The sequence below is a fragment of the Oncorhynchus masou genome, unplaced genomic scaffold (genome assembly GCF_036934945.1).
Source record: "Oncorhynchus masou masou isolate Uvic2021 unplaced genomic scaffold, UVic_Omas_1.1 unplaced_scaffold_504, whole genome shotgun sequence".
NCBI lineage: Eukaryota > Metazoa > Chordata > Actinopteri > Salmoniformes > Salmonidae > Oncorhynchus > Oncorhynchus masou.
In genome coordinates, this window is record NW_027011440.1 from 134,781 (window position 1) to 155,000 (window position 20,220).

Sequence of the window (20,220 nt, forward strand, 5' to 3'; positions counted from 1 at the left end):
GAGGGGGCCGACGGCAGAGAGAGAGAGGGGGGCCGACGGCAGAGAGAGAGAGGGGGCCGACGGCAGAGAGAGAGAGGGGGCCGACGGCAGAGAGAGAGAGGGGGCCGACGGCAGAGAGAGAGAGGGGGGCCGACGGCAGAGAGAGAGAGGGGGGCCGACGGCAGAGAGAGAGAGGGGGCCGACGGCAGAGAGAGAGAGGGGGGCCGACGGCAGAGAGAGAGAGGGGGCCGACGGCAGAGAGAGAGAGGGGGCCGACGGCAGAGAGAGAGAGGGGGGCCGACGGCAGAGAGAGAGAGGGGGCCGACGGCAGAGAGAGAGAGGGGGCCGACGGCAGAGAGAGAGAGGGGGCCGACGGCAGAGAGAGAGGGGGCCGACGAAAGAGAGAGAGGGGCCGACGGCAGAGAGAGAGAGAGAGGACGACGGCAGAGAGAGAGAGGGGCCGACGGCAGAGAGAGAGGGGCCGACGGCAGAGAGAGAGGGGCCGACAGGCAGAGAGAGAGGGGGCCGACTAAAGAGAGAGAGGGGCCGACGGCAGAGAGAGAGAGAGAGGCCGACGGCAGAGAGAGAGAGGGGCCGACGGCAGAGAGAGAGAGGGGTCGACGGCAGAGAGAGAGAGGGGTCGACGGCAGAGAGAGAGAGGGGCCGACGGCAGAGAGAGAGAGGGGCCGACGGCAGAGAGAGAGAGAGGCGCCGACGGCAGAAAGAGAGAGAGAGGCCGACAAAGATGAAGGTCGAGAAAGAGAGAGAGAGGCCGACGGCAGAGAGAGAGAGGGGCCGACGGCAGAGAGAGAGAGAGGGGCCGACGGCAGAGAGAGAGAGAGGCCGACGGCAGAGAGAGAGAGAGGCCGACGGCAGAGAGAGAGAGAGGGGCCGACGGCAGAAAGAGAGAGAGAGGCCGACAAAGATGAAGGTCGAGAAAGAGGAAGAAGGTCGAGAGCCTGAAGTAGAGGCTTGCCAGTTCTCCGGTATCAATAATGTTTTGTTTCTGCATAAACCCTCAAGGAGAGAGCAGCCCGTCACCAGTGAAAAGCTGTCAGTGAGCTGTGTGTTTCCTCTCACCCAGGACCTCCTGTGAGGGAGGCAGACTGAGGCTGGTCTCTCCTGCAGCAGCAGCAAGAGAGACAGCGCCCCCTGTCTGCAGTGAGCGGAGGCGTTCCCTCAAACACTCCACTTCTGCCCTCAGCGCCTCCACTTCCTCCACACGCTGCTGTTTGGCCATGCTCGTAGGGTTCAGACTGAAGTGGAGGACTTTGGTTTTGACCGGATTGTAGTCTCCCTGGAGAGAGAGAGAGAGACGGGAAGAGAGAGAGAGACGGGAAGAGAGAGAGAGAGAGGCGGGAAGAGAGAGAGACATGCTTTAGAAACACACCAGAACTGAATCTTACCAGGACACTGGTCATCATTTTACATTCATTTTCATGACAATTCCACGTGAAAGTCAGAGATCTCCATCACACCACGGGACAGTCAGAGATCTCTATCACACCACGGGACAGTAAGAGATCTCCATCACACCACGGGACAGTCAGAGATCTCCATCACACCACGGGACAGTCAGAGATCTCCATCACACCACGGGACAGTAAGAGATCTCTATCACACCACGGGACAGTCAGAGATCTCAGAGATCTCCATCACACCACGGGACAGTCAGAGATCTCAGAGATCTCCATCACACCACGGGACAGTCAGAGATCTCAGAGATCTCCATCACACCACGGGACAGTAAGAGATCTCCATCACACCACGGGACAGTAAGAGATCTCTATCACACCACGGGACAGTCAGAGATCTCAGAGATCTCCATCACACCACGGGACAGTAAGAGATCTCCATCACACCACGGGACAGTAAGAGATCTCTATCACACCACGGGACAGTAAGAGATCTCCATGTAGAGGAGAGGGCTGTTATCTAGTACCAGTTCAGTGGGGTGTAGAGGAGAGGAGAGGGTTGTTATCTAGTACCAGTTCAGTGGGGTGTAGAGGAGAGGGCTGTTATCTAGTACCAGTTCAGTGGGGTGTAGAGGAGAGGGCTGTTATCTAGTACCAGTTCAGTGGGGTGTAGAGGAGAGGAGAGGGCTGTTATCTAGTACCAGTTCAGTGGGGTGTAGAGGAGAGGGCTGTTATCTAGTACCAGTTCAGTGGGGTGTAGAGGAGAGGGCTGTTATCTAGTACCAGTTCAGTGGGGTGTAGAGGAGAGGGCTGTTATCTAGTACCAGTTCAGTGGGGTGTAGACGAGAGGAGAGGGCTGTTATCTAGTACCAGTTCAGTGGGGTGTAGAGGAGAGGGCTGTTATCTAGTACCAGTTCAGTGGGGTGTAGAGGAGAGGAGAGGGCTGTTATCTAGTACCAGTTCAGTGGGGTGTAGAGGAGAGGGCTGTTATCTAGTACCAGTTCAGTGGGGTGTAGAGGAGAGGGCTGTTATCTAGTACCAGTTCAGTGGGGTGTAGAGGAGAGGAGAGGGCTGTTATCTAGTACCAGTTCAGTGGGGTGTAGAGGAGAGGGCTGTTATCTAGTACCAGTTCAGTGGGGTGTAGAGGAGAGGGCTGTTATCTAGTACCAGTTCAGTGGGGTGTAGAGGAGAGGGCTGTTATCTAGTACCAGTTCAGTGGGGTGTAGAGGAGAGGCCTGTTATCTAGTACCAGTTCAGTGGGGTGTAGAGGAGAGGGCTGTTATCTAGTACCAGTTCAGTGGGGTGTAGAGGAGAGGAGAGGGCTGTTATCTAGTACCAGTTCAGTGGGGTGTAGAGGAGAGGGCTGTTATCTAGTACCAGTTCAGTGGGGTGTAGAGGAGAGGGCTGTTATCTAGTACCAGTTCAGTGGGGTGTAGAGGAGAGGCCTGTTATCTAGTACCAGTTCAGTGGGGTGTAGAGGAGAGGGCTGTTATCTAGTACCAGTTCAGTGGGGTGTAGAGGAGAGGAGAGGGCTGTTATCTAGTACCAGTTCAGAGGGGTGTAGAGGAGAGGGCTGTTATCTAGTACCAGTTCAGTGGGGTGTAGAGGAGAGGAGAGGGCTGTTATCTAGTACCAGTTCAGAGGGGTGTAGAGGAGAGGGCTGTTATCTAGTACCAGTTCAGTGGGGTGTAGAGGAGAGGAGAGGGCTGTTATCTAGTACCAGTTCAGTGGGGTGTAGAGGAGAGGGCTGTTATCTAGTACCAGTTCAGTGGGGTGTAGAGGAGAGGCCTGTTATCTAGTACCAGTTCAGTGGGGTGGAGGAGAGGAGAGGGCTGTTATCTAGTACCAGTTCAGTGGGGTGTAGAGGAGAGGGCTGTTATCTAGTACCAGTTCAGTGGGGTGTAGAGGAGAGGGCTGTTATCTAGTACCAGTTCAGTGGGGTGTAGAGGAGAGGCCTGTTATCTAGTACCAGTTCAGTGGGGTGTAGAGGAGAGGAGAGGGCTGTTATCTAGTACCAGTTCAGTGGGGTGTAGAGGAGAGGAGAGGGCTGTTATCTAGTACCAGTTCAGAGGGGTGTAGAGGAGAGGAGAGGGCTGTTATCTAGTACCAGTTCAGTGGGGTGTAGAGGAGAGGGCTGTTATCTAGTACCAGTTCAGAGGGGTGTAGAGGAGAGGAGAGGGCTGTTATCTAGTACCAGTTCAGTGGGGTGTAGAGGAGAGGGCTGTTATCTAGTACCAGTTCAGTGGGGTGTAGAGGAGAGGAGAGGGCTGTTATCTGGTACCAGTTCAGAGGGGTGTAGAGGAGAGGAGAGGCCTGTTATCTAGTACCAGTTCAGTGGGGTGTAGAGGAGAGGAGAGGGCTGTTATCTAGTACCAGTTCAGTGGGGTGTAGAGGAGAGGGCTGTTATCTAGTACCAGTTCAGTGGGGTGTAGAGGAGAGGAGAGGGCTGTTATCTAGTACCAGTTCAGAGGGGTGTAGAGGAGAGGAGAGGGCTGTTATCTGGTACCAGTTCAGAGGGGTGTAGAGGAGAGGAGAGGGCTGTTATCTAGTACCAGTTCAGTGGGGTGGAGAGGAGAGGAGAGGGCTGTTATCTAGTACCAGTTCAGAGGGGTGTAGAGGAGAGGAGAGGGCTGTTATCTAGTACCAGTTCAGTGGGGTGGAGAGGAGAGGAGAGGGCTGTTATCTAGTACCAGTTCAGTGGGGTGTAGAGGAGAGGGCTGTTATCTAGTACCAGTTCAGAGGGGTGTAGAGGAGAGGCCTGTTATCTAGTACCAGTTCAGTGGGGTGTAGAGGAGAGGGCTGTTATCTAGTACCAGTTCAGTGGGGTGTAGAGGAGAGGAGAGGGCTGTTATCTAGTACCAGTTCAGAGGGGTGTAGAGGAGAGGAGAGGGCTGTTATCTAGTACCAGTTCAGTGGGGTGTAGAGGAGAGGAGAGGGCTGTTATCTAGTACCAGTTCAGTGGGGTGTAGAGGAGAGGGCTGTTATCTAGTACCAGTTCAGTGGGGTGTAGAGGAGAGGGCTGTTATCTAGTACCAGTTCAGTGGGGTGTAGAGGAGAGGGCTGTTATCTAGTACCAGTTCAGTGGGGTGTAGAGGAGAGGGCTGTTATCTGGTACCAGTTCAGAGGGGTGGAGAGGAGAGGAGAGGCCTGTTATCTAGTACCAGTTCAGAGGGGTGGAGAGGAGAGGGCTGTTATCTAGTACCAGTTCAGTGGGGTGTAGAGGAGAGGAGAGGGCTGTTATCTAGTACCAGTTCAGTGGGGTGTAGAGGAGAGGCCTGTTATCTAGTACCAGTTCAGAGGGGTGTAGAGGAGAGGAGAGGGTTGTTATCTAGTATCAGTTCAGTGGGGTGTAGAGGAGAGGGCTGTTATCTAGTACCAGTTCAGAGGGGTGTAGAGGAGAGGAGAGGGTTGTTATCTAGTACCAGTTCAGAGGGGTGTAGAGGAGAGGGTTGTTATCTAGTACCAGTTCAGTGGGGTGTAGAGGAGAGGGCTGTTATCTAGTACCAGTTCAGTGGGGTGTAGAGGAGAGGCCTGTTATCTGGTACCAGTTCAGTGGTGTAGAGGAGAGGGCTGTTATCTAGTACCAGTTCAGTGGGGTGTAGAGGAGAGGCCTGTTATCTAGTACCAGTTCAGAGGGGTGTAGAGGAGAGGCCTGTTATCTAGTACCAGTTCAGTGGGGTGTAGAGGAGAGGGCTGTTATCTAGTACCAGTTCAGTGGGGTGTAGAGGAGAGGGCTGTTATCTAGTACCAGTTCAGTGGGGTGTAGAGGAGAGGGCTGTTATCTAGTACCAGTTCAGTGGGGTGTAGAGGAGAGGGCTGTTATCTAGTACCAGTTCAGTGGGGTGTAGAGGAGAGGGCTGTTATCTAGTACCAGTTCAGTGGGGTGGAGGAGAGGAGAGGGCTGTTATCTAGTACCAGTTCAGTGGGGTGTAGAGGAGAGGAGAGGGTTGTTATCTAGTACCAGTTCAGTGGGGTGTAGAGGAGAGGAGAGGGCTGTTATCTAGTACCAGTTCAGTGGGGTGTAGAGGAGAGGGCTGTTATCTAGTACCAGTTCAGTGGGGTGTAGAGGAGAGGGCTGTTATCTGGTAAGGTGTGGTAACATTTTAGTAAAGAATGGTAACATTTTAGTAAGGCTTGGTAACATTTTAGTAAAGGGTGGTAACATTTTAGTAAGGGGTGGTAACATTTTAGTAAGGGGTGGTAACATTTTAGTAAGGGGTGGTAACATTTTAGTAAGGCTTGGTAACATTTTAGTGAGGCTTGGTAACATTTTAGTAAGGGGTGGTAACATTTTAGTAAAGGGTGGTAACATTTTAGTAAAAGGGTGGTAACATTTTAGTAAAGGGTGGTAACATTTTAGTAAGGCTCGATAACATTTTAGTAAAAGGGTGGTAACATTTTAGTAAGGGGTGGTAACATTTTAGTAAGGCTCGATAACATTTTAGTAAAAGGGTGGTAACATTTTAGTAAGGCTCGATAACATTTTAGTAAAAGGGTGGTAACATTTTAGTAAGGGGTGGTAACATTTTAGTAAAGGGTGGTAACATTTTAGTAAGGGGTGGTAACATTTTAGTAAGGGGTGGTAACATTTTAGTAAGGGGTGGTAACATTTTAGTAAAGCGTGGTAACATTTTAGTAAGGGGTGGTAACATTTTAGTAAAGGGTGGTAACATTTTAGTAAGGCTTGATAACATTTTAGTAAAAGGGTGGTAACATTTTAGTAAGGGGTGGTAACATTTTAGTAAGGGGTGGTAACATTTTAGTAAGGGGTGGTAACATTTTAGTAAGGGGTGGTAACATTTTAGTAAGGGGTGGTAACATTTTAGTAAGGGGTGGTAACATTTTAGTAAGGGGTGGTAACATTTTAGTAAGGGGTGGTAACATTTTAGTAAAGAATGGTAACATCCTGCTTTAGAACATATCCCGAAACAAATTGGACAAATGGAAGGATGTGTGGTTGACTGTGTGTCTCTGAGTGTGTCGGGATAAGTGTGTTTGTGTCTCAGTGTGTGTGTGTGTGTGTGTGTGTGTCTTGCTATCTTTAAAGAGGAAAGGAAAACCCAGTCTCCTATAGTGTCATTAGTGATCTCAATAAGTAGAGAGGAAGTCCATCTTCTCTTTTAATGAGGAGCAGAGAGAGGAACAGTGGAGTTCACAGTCACTGTTAGAATAGGGTTTGGAACCTGAGGCCAGAAAGATCTGACAATTAGACCAGAACGCACAGGGACAGGAAGTGTGTGTGTGTGACCAGAACGCACAGAGACAGGAAGTGTGTGTGTGTGACCAGAACGCACAGGAAGTGTGCGTGTGTGTGACCAGAACGCACAGGGACAGGAAGTGTGCGTGTGTGACCAGAACGCACAGGGACAGGAAGTGTGTGTGTGTGTGTGACCAGAACGCACAGGGACAGGAAGTGTGTGTGTGTGTGTGACCAGAACGCACAGGGACAGGAAGTGTGCGTGTGTGACCAGAACGCACAGGGACAGGAAGTGTGCGTGTGTGACCAGAACGCACAGGGACAGGAAGTGTGCGTGTGTGACCAGAACGCACAGGGACAGGAAGTGTGCGTGTGTGACCAGAACGCACAGGGACAGGAAGTGTGCGTGTGTGACCAGAACGCACAGGGACAGGAAGTGTGCGTGTGTGACCAGAATGCACAGGGACATGAAGTGTGCGTGTGTGACCAGAACACACAGGGACATGAAGTGTGCGTGTGTGACCAGAACACACAGGGACAGGAAGTGTGCGTGTGTGACCAGAACACACAGGGACAGGAAGTGTGTGTGTGACCAGAACACACAGGGACAGGAAGTGTGCGTGTGTGACAAGAACACACAGGGACAGGAAGTGTGTGTGTGACCAGAACACACAGGGACAGGAAGTGCGTGTGTGTGTGTGTGTGTGACAGAGAGAAAGTGACAGAAAAAAGTGACCCTTCATGTCTACCCCAGACAGGTCCTCCAGACATGCAGACAGACTCTAAACTAGCAGTCTGATTTAAAACGCTCTCCAGGTGATAGTGTCCCATCACTGCTGTGGAATAGGGAATCTAATCTCTGTGTGGCTTTAGGGACCATCAGGACTGGGACAACAGTAGGACTGATTCTATTAAGATCCACACACACACACACACACAGAGAGAGGATGAGTTGGGTTGAAACTAGGGCTGTTATGGTGACCATATTACCGTTGTCAAGGTGACGGTAATACCACCAGACCAGAGGTCACTCGTCAGGAAGACAGTCAAATTCCACGTGACCGTTTAGACACGACAATTAGGCTTCTCTGATGCTACTGATGGTCATTAGTAACCCACCAAACTCACTGCCTGGTACTCGGCACTGTATCGTCCCTTTAAATCACTCTGACATCAGTGTAAACGTATTAAAACATCTCATCAAAACACTTCATGAGAGCCCATGAGCTCATGTTGCGCAACATTTCTATAGGCTATGTAACTGCGTGAGAAAACAAGAGTGATGGCCTCTATTAAAAAGAGGAGGATCCCATCAGCTTTCTATAGGCTAGGCCTATTATATTTATAAACTTTCCTAATATTAAGCACATTGCTTCTCTTTAAAACAGGAGTATAGTCTACCTGGCCGGCATGAAGATGAACCACGGGGAAAAGCGTCCTCCATTTTGCTATTTAAGTGCAAGACGGGTGCATGATAAAAGTCCATTCTACGTCAACACTAAATGTCACGTATATTATTTGCACAGAATAGGTCAAATGTTGTACTATTGAGGACAGTAGATGTACTTAAAATTCTGTGGAAATATTGACTGCCACACATGAACTAGTGTCGCTCATAGCCCACAGCCAAACAGCCGGGTCAGAACCTGCTAAATGAACTAGTGTAACCCACAGCCAAACGGCCGGGTCAGAACCTGCTAAATGAACTAGTGTCGCTCATAGCCCACAGCCAAACAGCCGGGTCAGAACCTGCTAAATGAACTAGTGTAACCCACAGCCAAACGGCCGGGTCAGAACCTGCTAAATGAACTAGTGTCGCTCATAGCCCACAGCCATACAGCCGGGTCAGAACCTGCTAAATGAACTAGTGTAACCCACAGCCAAACGGCCGGGTCAGAACCTGCTAAATGAACTAGTGTAACCCACAGCCATACGGCCGGGTCAGAACCTGCTAAATGAACTAGTGTAACCCACAGCCATATGGCCGGGTCAGAACCTGCTGAATGAACTAGTGTCGCCCACAGCCATACGGCCGGGTCAGAACCTGCTAAATGAACTAGTGTCGCCCACAGCCAAACGGCCGGGTCAGAACCTGCTGAATGAACTAGTGTCGCCCACAGCCATATGGCCGGGTCAGAACCTGCTAAATGAACTAGTGTAACCCACAGCCATACGGCCGGGTCAGAACCTGCTAAATGAACTAGTGTCGCCCACAGCCAAACAGCCGGGTCAGAACCTGCTAAATGAACTAGTGTAACCCACAGCCATACGGCCGGGTCAGAACCTGCTAAATGAACTAGTGTCGCCCACAGCCATACGGCCGGGTCAGAACCTGCTAAATGAACTAGTGTCGCCCACAGCCATACGGCCGGGTCAGAACCTGCTAAATGAACTAGTGTAACCCACAGCCAAACGGCCGGGTCAGAACCTGCTGAATGAACTAGTGTCGCCCACAGCCATATGGCCGGGTCAGAACCTGCTAAATGAACTAGTGTAACCCACAGCCATACGGCCGGGTCAGAACCTGCTAAATGAACTAGTGTCGCCCACAGCCAAACAGCCGGGTCAGAACCTGCTAAATGAACTAGTGTCGCCCACAGCCATATGGCCGGGTCAGAACCTGCTAAATGAACTAGTGTAACCCACAGCCATACGGCCGGGTCAGAACCTGCTAAATGAACTAGTGTCGCCCACAGCCAAACAGCCGGGTCAGAACCTGCTAAATGAACTAGTGTAACCCAATAACATCTGCTAACCGTGTTAATGTGACCAATAACATCTGCTAACCGTGTGTATGTGACCAATCACATTGTATTTTACTCAATGGCGTCACCCCATTGTTTCCTATGTGAAGTCTCAGCGGCGCATTTGAAGATCAGGATGTGTCATTTCAGCATGTCGCCATCTTGTTATACGGAGGTTTTAGAAACATGGCCTGTGCAGTTTGAGCTACTACAGGAAGTGAAACATGGCATGCGCAGTTTGAGCTACTACAGGAAGTGAAACATGGCCTGTGCAGTTTGAGCTACTACAGGAAGTGAAACATGGCCTGTGCAGTTTGAGCTACTACAGGAAGTGAAACATGACCTGTGCAGTTTGAGCTACTACAGGAAGTGAAACATGGCCTGTGCAGTTTGAGCTACTACAGGAAGTGAAACATGGCCTGTGCAGTTTGAGCTACTACAGGAAGTGAAACATGGCCTGTGCAGTTTGAGCTACTACAGGAAGTGAAACATGGCATGCGCAGTTTGAGCTACTACAGGAAGTGAAACATGGCCTGCGCAGTTTGAGCTACTACAGGAAGTGAAACATGGCATGCGCAGTTTGAGCTACTCCAGGAAGTGAAACATGGCATGCGCAGTTTGAGCTACTACAGGAAGTGAAACATGGCCTGTGCAGTTTGAGCTACTACAGGAAGTGAAACATGGCATGTGCAGTTTGAGCTACTACAGGAAGTGAAACATGGCCTGTGCAGTTTGAGCTACTACAGGAAGTGAAACATGGCCTGTGCAGTTTGAGCTACTACAGGAAGTGAAACATGGCATGTGCAGTTTGAGCTACTCCAGGAAGTGAAACATGGCCTGTGCAGTTTGAGCTACTACAGGAAGTGAAACATGGCCTGTGCAGTTTGAGCTACTCCAGGAAGTGAAACATGGCCTGTGCAGTTTGAGCTACTCCAGGAAGTGAAACATGGCATGCGCAGTTTGAGCTACTACAGGAAGTGAAACATGGCCTGTGCAGTTTGAGCTACTACAGGAAGTGAAACATGGCATGTGCAGTTTGAGCTACTACAGGAAGTGAAACATGGCATGCGCAGTTTGAGCTACTCCAGGAAGTGAAACATGGCCTGTGCAGTTTGAGCTACTCCAGGAAGTGAAACATGGCATGTGCAGTTTGAGCTACTCCAGGAAGTGAAACATGGCATGCGCAGTTTGAGCTACTACAGGAAGTGAAACATGGCATGTGCAGTTTGAGCTACTTCAGGAAGTGAAACATGGCATGTGCAGTTTGAGCTACTCCAGGAAGTGAAACATGGCATGCGCAGTTTGAGCTACTCCAGGAAGTGAAACATGGCATGCGCAGTTTGAGCTACTACAGGAAGTGAACCATGGCATGTGCAGTTTGAGCTACTACAGGAAGTGAACCATGGCATGTGCAGTTTGAGCTACTACAGGAAGTGAACCATGGCATGTGCAGTTTGAGCTACTACAGGAAGTGAACCATGGCATGTGCAGTTTGAGCTACTACAGGAAGTGAACCATGGCATGTGCAGTTTGAGCTACTACAGGAAGTGAACCATGGCATGTGCAGTTTGAGCTACTACAGGAAGTGAACCATGGCATGTGCAGTTTGAGCTACTACAGGAAGTGAACCATGGCATGTGCAGTTTGAGCTACTACAGGAAGTGAACCATGGCATGTGCAGTTTGAGCTACTACAGGAAGTGAACCATGGCATGTGCAGTTTGAGCTACTACAGGAAGTGAACCATGGCATGTGCAGTTTGAGCTACTACAGGAAGTGAACCATGGCATGTGCAGTTTGAGCTACTACAGGAAGTGAACCATGGCATGTGCAGTTTGAGCTACTACAGGAAGTGAACCATGGCATGTGCAGTTTGAGCTACTACAGGAAGTGAAACATGGCATGTGCAGTTTGAGCTACTACAGGAAGTGAAACATGGCATGTGCAGTTTGAGCTACTACAGGAAGTGACGTTAGAGGTTCAGTGCTGCTACAGGAAGTGACGTTAGAGGCTCAGTGCTGCTACAGGAAGTGACAGAGGCACAGGAAGTGCTGCCCCCTCTGAGTATCAAGTTGTTTGACAGATTATTATTCTTCAGCTCAAACTAGCCTGATCATCTACATAGCCAACTACCAGGGAGCAGCGGTTTTCTCATCCATTATTATTATTATTATTATTATTATTATTATTATTATTATTATTATTATTATACTGGCTGAAGCTGACGTGGATGAGTGACAGGTGAGTTACCAGAACCTTCCAGGCCAGAGAGCAGCCCTGACATGGATGATTGACAAGTGAGTAGAACCTCCCAGGCAGAGAGCAGCCCTGACATGGATGATTGACAGGTGAGTAGAACCTCCCAGGCAGAGAGCAGCCCTGACATGGATGATTGACAGGTGAGTAGAACCTCCCAGGCCAGAGAGCAGCCCTGACATGGATGATTGACAGGTGAGTAGAACCTCCCAGGCCAGAGAGCAGCCCTGACATGGATGATTGACAGGTGAGTTACCAGAACCTCCCAGCCAGAGAGCAGCCCTGGATGTCCAGTCCTCACACACACGACTGTGTACCTGTAAGTTGTGTCTCTCCAGCCTCAGCTCTAGAACATTGTTCTGTTCTTCCAGACGTTGTCGCTCTCCCTCCAACTCCTCAATCTTCAGCCTGCCGACACAACACACACACACACACACACACACACACTCCTTAGATGAATGAGCTCAATAGCGATCATGATTCTGAGTGTAATGAAGCGGTGTGCGTCTCTCCTCTCCATTAATGAACTGAATGTTTGTTTTGATATCCAGACTGTAGTGAAACAGAGACACTAATCACAACCTGTGTAATTGATGGTAAAGTGTGTGTGTGTGTGTAGTCTACATGGGGTAGGTAAGTGGAAGTGGAAAGCAGGTGTGTGTCAGGCCATTGTGATGTAAACATATCATCGTCATGACGACATGAACACCATCTAATAGTAATTTAATAACCCTACAAGATAACGAGATAAAGCACCAAGATCGCTTCATACATTCTAATGTTCTTCACTCCTCAGTTCTGTGTTCCATAGTTCTATATTCTACAGTTCTGTATTCCATAGTTCTATATTCAACAGTTCTGTGTTCCATAGTTCTATATTCTACAGTTCTGTATTACATAGTTCTATATTCTACAGTTCTGTATTACATAGTTCTATATTCTACAGTTCTGTGTTCCATAGTTCTATATTCTACAGTTCTGTGTTCCATAGTTCTATATTCTACAGTTCTGTGTTCCATAGTTCTATGTTCTAACGTTTGGTGTTCTATTCATGGGTTACATGTTAACTGACGATATTGTTTTGAACGTTTGTTTTGGACTGATGCCCGACTGAGCATCTCAATACAAAGTCAGTTAACGCTGATGAAGATTTCTCCGAAAGTAAAGTATAGTGGTTTAGCAACACAACCCCAATCTGAAGGAGACACATTAAATAAGTCCATTCTGAAGGAGACACATTAAATACAAGTCCATTCTGAAGGAGGCACATTCAACACAACCCCATTCTGAAGGAGACACATTCAACACAACCCCATTCAACACAAGCCCATTCTGAAGGAGACCCATTCAACACAAGCCCATTCTGAAGGAGACCCATTCAACACAACCCCATTCTGAAGGAGACCCATTCAACACAACCCCATTCTGAAGGAGACCCATTCAACACAACCCCATTCTGAAGGAGACCCATTCAACACAACCCCATTCTGAAGGAGACCCATTCAATACAACCCCATTCTGAAGGAGACCCATTCAACACAACCCCATTCAACACAAGCCCATTCTGAAGGAGACCCATTCAACACAACCCCATTCTGAAGGAGACCCATTCAACACAACCCCATTCTGAAGGAGACCCATTCAACACAACCCCATTCAACACAAGCCCATTCTGAAGGAGACCCATTCAACACAACCCCATTCTGAAGGAGACCCATTCAACACAACCACATTCTGAAGGAGACCCATTCAATACAAGCCCATTCTGAAGGAGACCCATTCAATACAAGCCCATTCTGAAGGAGACCCATTCAATACAACCCCATTCTGAAGGAGACCCATTCAACACAACCCCATTCTGAAGGAGACCCATTTAACACAAGCCCATTCTGAAGGAGACACATTCAATACAACCCCATTCTGAAGGAGACCCATTCAACACAACCCCATTCAACACAACCACATTCTGAAGGAGACCCATTCAACACAACCCCATTCAACACAACCACATTCTGAAGGAGACCCATTCAATACAAGCCCATTCTGAAGGAGACACATTCAACACAAGCCCATTCTGAAGGAGACACATTCAATACAAGCCCATTCTGAAGGAGACACATTCAATACAAGCCCATTCTGAAGGAGACACATTCAATACAAGCCCATTCTGAAGGAGACACATTCAATACAAGCCCATTCTGAAGGAGAAACATTCAATACAAGCCCATTCTGAAGGAGACACATTCAATACAAGCCCATTCTGAAGGAGACACATTCAATACAACCCCATTCTGAAGGAGACACATTCAATACAACCCCATTCTGAAGGAGACACATTCAATACAAGCCCATTCAATACAAGCCCATTCTGAAGGAGACACATTCAATACAACCCCATTCAATACAAGCCCATTCTGAAGGAGACACATTCAACACAACCCCATTCTGAAGGAGACCCATTCAATACAACCCCATTCAACACAAGCCCATTCTGAAGGAGACCCATTCAACACAACCCCATTCAACACAACCCCATTCAATACAACCCCATTCAATACAACCCCATTCAATACAACCCCATTCTGAAGGAGCCACATTCAACACAACCCCATTCTGTAGGAGACCCATTCAATACAAGCCCATTCTGAAGGAGACCCATTCAATACAAGCCCATTCTGAAGGAGACCCATTCAACACAAGCCCATTCTGAAGGAGCCACCTCATTAGTAGGAAAACCTCTGGTCGTCGTTATGATGTCACAGACATCAGATGCAGCATAATGTCAGCGTCTCTAACGACAACAGTACCATCTGTCTAAAGTCAATTTGACAAAATGACAATGCCGGCAGAGTTGTTTCCTCCTAAACATGAACCTACTTCAGCAGTGGGATGGTATTTCCAGGCTCTTCATAGCGACGGCATGACGCCACAGAGTGACTTTAGGTCAGCGCTGTGACGTCACCTCGGCAACGTTCATAGCGACGGCATGACGCCACAGAGTGACAACCTGTGAATAGTTTTAACGTTCCACTGTTCTATAATTTAGTGTTCTAACGTTCTGTGTGTAGTAGTTGAGGGAGCTTGCTACACTCGCATTAACATCTGCTAACCATGTGTATGTGACAAATAAAATGTGATTTGATTTTGTTGATCTCCAGTGTGATAGCAATGTCAGGGGGACTTCCTCCATAGGCTTCCTGTCTCCTTCACTCTTCATCACATGATCAACGACTTGATTCTCCCTCCATACCGGTCTGACCTCCATCTCTTCCTCTATCGCTCCCAGTGGACCTCATATCCCTCTCCTCCTCTTCTTCACCCCCCACTTCTCTAACTCACCTCTTCTCCCAGCCTCTCCTCTTCACCCCCCTCTTCTCCCAGCCACCTGGCCCCCCGCGCTCCCTAGCCAGACGCCTGGCCCCCCGCGCTCCCTAGCCAGACGCCAGACGCCCGGCCCCCCGCGCTCCCTAGCCGGCCGCCCGGCCCCCCGCGCTCCCTAGCCCCCCGGCCCCCCGCGCTCCCTAGCCGGCCGGCCGCGCTCCCTAGCCGGCCGGCCGCGCTCCCTAGCCCCCGGCCCCCGCGCTCCCTAGCCGGCCCCCGCGCTCCCTAGCCCCCCGGCCCCCGCGCTCCCTAGCCGGCCGGCCGCGCTCCCTAGCCGGCCGGCCGCGCTCCCTAGCCGGCCCCCCGCGCTCCCTAGCCAGCCGCCTGGCCCCCCGCGCTCCCTAGCCAGCCGCCTGGCCCCCCGCGCTCCCTAGCCAGCCGCCTGGCCCCCCGCGCTCCCTAGCCAGCCGCCTGGCCCCCCGGGCTCCCTAGCCAGCCGCCTGGCCCCCCGGGCTCCCTAGCCAGCCGCCTGGCCCCTGGGCTCACTCCATTCTCTCTCACCCTCCACTCATCTGAACTCTCTCCTCCTCTCTGTAAATGGTTCAGTATGGTAGTACTGAACCACATAGTATGGTACTTCACCTCTCTACTGGTTTTAAGTGTGTGAGTTACCGGAGTGTGTTGACTTCCTCGTTCGTTGCTAAGGGGATGCCCACGGCGACGGAGTCTTGCTGCTTCTTCATAACCTCCAGCTCCAACTCCATCTAGAACACAGAGACACACATTTAGTAACCCAGACAAACATAAAAACAGACCCAATTACTCCGATGCCTTCCCTCTCCCTCCGATCTTCCCCCATCCCTCCGGCCCCCTCTCCCTTCTTCCCCCTCCCTCCGGCCCCCTCTCCCCCCGATCTTCCCCCATCCCTCCGGCCCCCTCTCCCTTCTGCCCCATCTCCCCCCCTCTTCCCCCATCCCTCTGGCCCCCTCTCCCTTCTGCCCCCTCCCTCCGGCCCCCCTCTCCCCCGATCTTCCCCCATCCCTCCGGCCCCCTCTCCCTTCTTCGCTCTCCGGCCCCCTCTCCCTTCTGCCCCCTCCCTCCGGCCCCCTCTCCCCCGATCTTCCCCCATCCCTCCGGCCCCCTCTCCCCCGATCTTCCCCCTCCCTCCGGCCCCCTCTCCCCCCGATCTTCCCCCATCCCTCCGGCCCCCTCTCCCTTCTTCCACCTTCCTCCATAAACAGACAGCGGTGCATCCCCCTCTCCCCCCTCCCTCCAGCCCCCTCCTCCACCCGCCCCTCTCCCCCCCTCCCTCCGGCCCCCTCTCCCTTCTTCCCCCTCCGGCCCCCTCTCCCTTCTTCCCCCTCCCTCTCTAAATGCTCTATACCACTATTCCCTAAACAGACAGCACAGCGGTGCATCCCCCTCCATCTGTCTCTCCTCTGATGGAGACTAATCAATGAAGGAGATGTCTGGGTAACAAGGGAAGAGAGGAGAAGAGGGACGCGGCTCGTGATTCAACACCACTCAGACACACACAATGATACATTCATTCATTCCCATCCCTCTTCTGTCTCTCCTCAGACAGAGAGGTAATCACAAGGTGGAGAGACAAGAGGGGGTGTGTGTGTGGCGAGACGAGATGATTTCACACGTGTCACTTCCCATCACCACGGCAATTGTGACGTTGCCCTGGCAACAGGAACAGCCAAGTGTGTGTTATAAACGACCGCTGTCTAGGAAAAACACGCTTTATTTCACAGGGTGTGTGTGTGGGTGTGTACACTCACAGTCTGTACTTGTAGTTTGAGGGCCCCAGCCTCCTCTTGGGCTTTAGTCAACAGAACCTGCAGAAGAGGGAGAAAAACACCACTTAGACAAGAGGTGTGTGTGTGTGTGTGTGCGCGCGCAGAGAGAGAAAGACTGGTAGAGAGACAAATATTCTATAACAGCCTCCACTCTTCCTGGAGGGCTTTCCACTAGAAGATGGAACATGGCTGTAATAGCAGCATCCACTCTTCTGGGAAGGCTTTCCACTAGATGTAGGAACATTGCTGCTATAACAGCCTCCACTCTTCTGGGAAGGCTTTCCACTAGATGTAGGAACATTGCTGCTATAACAGCCTCCACTCTTCTGGGAAGGTTTTCCACTAGATGATGGAACATTGCTGCTATAACAGCCTCCACTCTTCTGGGAAGGCTTTCCACTAGATGTAGGAACATTGCTGCTATAACAGCCTCCACTCTTCTGGGAAGGTTTTCCACTAGATGATGGAACATTGCTGCTATAACAGCCTCCACTCTTCTGGGAAGGTTTTCCACTAGATGATGGAACATTGCTGCTATAACAGCCTCCACTCTTCTGGGAAGGCTTTCCCACTAGATGTTGGAACATTGCTGCGGGGACTTGCTTCCATTCAGCCACAAGAGCATTAGTGAGATCAGGCACTGATGTTGGGAGACCAGGCCTGGCTCGCAGTCAGGGATCTGTGCAGGACAGTCAAGTTCTTCCACACCGATCTCGACAAACCATTTCTGTACGGACTTTGCTTTGTGCGCGGGGGCATTGTCATGCTGAAACAGGAAAGGGCCTTCCACAAACTGCCACAAAGTTGGAAGAAACAGAATCGTCTAGAATATCATTGTATGTTGTAGTGCTAATATTTCCCTAAACTGGAACTAAGGGGCCCGAACCGTGGTAAACAGCCACAGACCGTTATTCATCATCCACCAAACTTTACAGTTGGCACTTTGCATTGGGGCACGTAGCGTTCTCCTGGCATCCTCCAAACCCAGATTAGTCCATCTGACTGCCAGATGGTGAAGCGTGATTCATCCCTCCAGAGAACATGTTTCCACTGATCCAGTGGCGTCGATCTTTACATCACTCCAGCCTCGAGTGTCATTGAGCATGGTGATGTTAGGCTTGTGTGCTGCTGCTCGGCCATGGAAACCCATTGAAGCTCAGATCACGTGGATACCACCCTGCATGAACACGGCTCCGGGATACGAAAAATAACATCAGCTAGGAAACCAGCCAGCTAATGTTAGCTAGCTAGCTAACAGTACACTGTAGCTTGAAATTAAACCACTGTCTATCAAAATTAGAAACGTGTAATATCTGTCATTGTGATGATGTTGCTTCCAGAGGGCAGTTTGGAACTCGGTAGTGAGTGTTGTAACAGAGGGCAGTTTGGAACTCGGTAGTGAGCGTTGTAACAGAGGACAGTTTGGAACTCGGTAGTGAGTGTTGTAACAGAGGGCAGTTTGGAACTCGGTAGTGAGTGTTGCAACAGAGGGCAGTTTGGAACTCGGTAGTGAGTGTTGCAACAGAGGGCAGTTTGGAACTCGGTAGTGAGTGTTGTAACAGAGGGCAGTTTGGAACTCGGTAGTGAGTGTTGTAACAGAGGGCAGTTTGGAACTCGGTAGTGAGTGTTGTAACAGAGGGCAGTTTGGAACTCGGTAGTGAGTGTTGTAACAGAGGGCAGTTTGGAACTCGGTAGTGAGTGTTGTAACAGAGGGCAGTTTGGAACTCGGTAGTGAGTGTTGTAACAGAGGGCAGTTTGGAACTCGGTAGTGAGTGTTGTAACAGAGGACAGTTTGGAACTCGGTAGTGAGTGTTGCAACAGAGGACAGACAATTTTTTACAAGCATTGCACTTCAGCACTCTGCGGTCCCGTTCTGCTGAGGTCGTGTCGCCTTCCACTTCACGGCTGAGCCATTGTTGCTTCTAGATGTTTCCACTTCACAATAACAGCACTTAAAGTTGACCCAGGGCAGCTCCAGCAGGGCAGAAATTTCCCAAACCGACTTGTTGGAAAGGTGGCATCCTATGACGATGACAAGTTGAAAGTCACCGAGCTCTTCAGCAAGGCCATTCTACTGCAAATGTTTGTCTATGGAGATTGCATGGATGTATGCTCAATTTTCTACCCATCAGCAACGGGTGTGGCTGAGATAGCCGAATCCACATACATGCACAGTTGAAGTGGGAAGTTTACATACATTTAGGTTTGAGTCAATAAAACTCGTTTTTCAACCACTCCACAAATGTCTTGTGTTAACAAACTATAGTTTGGGCAAGTCAGTTAGGACATCTACTTTGTGCATGACACAAGTAATTTTTCCAACAATTGTTTACAGACAGATTATTTCACTTATAATTCACTGTATAACAATTCCAGTGGGTCAGAAGTTTACATACACTAAGTTGACTGTGCTTTTAAACAGCTTGGAATATTCAAAGAAATGACTTCATGGCTTTAAATGCTTCTGATAGGCTAATTGACATAATTTGAGTCAATTGGAGGTGTACCTGTGGATGTATTTCAAGGACTACCATCAAACTCAGTGCCTTGCTTGAAATCATGGGAAAATCAAAAGAAATCAGCCAATAACTCATATAATTAGTAGATTTGGATAGAAAACACTGACATTTCTAAAACTGTTTGAATGATGTCTGTGAGTATAACAGAACTCATATGGCAAACGAAAACCTGAGAAAAAATCCAACCAGGAAGTGGGAAATCTGAGGTTTGTTGTTTTTCTGTCGAATACACAGTGTCTATGGGGTCATATTGCACACCACAAAAATGATAGAAAACCCTGGTTTGTCTAGTTCATCCTTGGGAGCAATTTCCAAATGCCTGAAAGTACCACGTTCATCTGTACAAACAATAGTACTCAAGTATAAACACCATGGGCCCATGCAGCAGTCATACTGCTCAGGAAGGAGACGCGTTCTGTCTCCTAGAGATGAACGTACTTTAGTGCGAAAAAGAACAAATCAATCCCAGAACAACAGCAAATGACCTTGTGAAGATGTTGGAGGAAACAGGTACAAAAGTATCTATATCCACAGTAAAACGAGTCCTATATCAACATAACCTGAAAGGCCGTTCAGTAAGGAAGAAGCCACTGCTCCAAAACCGCCATTAAAAAAGCCAGACTACAGTTAAATATCATACTTTTTGGAGAAATGTCCTCTGGTCTAATGAAACAAAAATAGAACTGTTTGGAAATAATGACCATCGTTATGTTTGGAGGAAAAAGGTGGAGGCTTGCAAGCCGAAGAACACCATCCCAACCTTGAAGCACGGGGGTGGCAGCATCATGGTGTGGGGGTGCTTTGCTTTAGGAGGGACTGGTGCACTTCACAAAATAGATGGCATCATGAGGAAGGAAAATTATGTGTATATATTGAAGCAACATCTCAAGACATCAGTCGGGAAGTTAAAGCTTGGTCACAAATGGGTCTTTCAAATGGACAATGACCATATTTCCAAAGTTGTGGCAAAATGGCTTAAGGACAA

General features: G+C 49.6%; 1 protein-coding gene across 2 annotated transcripts in view; it reads right to left on the minus strand.

Moving 5' to 3' along the window:
* Positions 1-20,220, minus strand: part of LOC135535716 (mitotic spindle assembly checkpoint protein MAD1-like) — a 113,314-nt gene that overhangs the window by 64,003 nt on the left and 29,091 nt on the right. For both annotated transcript variants that reach the window (XM_064962149.1, XM_064962148.1), the window contains exons 13-16: positions 16,699-16,755; positions 15,584-15,675; positions 11,908-11,998; positions 1,060-1,276 (exon numbers count right to left, since the gene is read on the minus strand). In XM_064962149.1, coding sequence (XP_064818221.1) covers positions 1,060-1,276; positions 11,908-11,998; positions 15,584-15,675; positions 16,699-16,755 — 457 coding nt within the window. The remainder of the gene's footprint in view (positions 1-1,059; positions 1,277-11,907; positions 11,999-15,583; positions 15,676-16,698; positions 16,756-20,220) is intronic.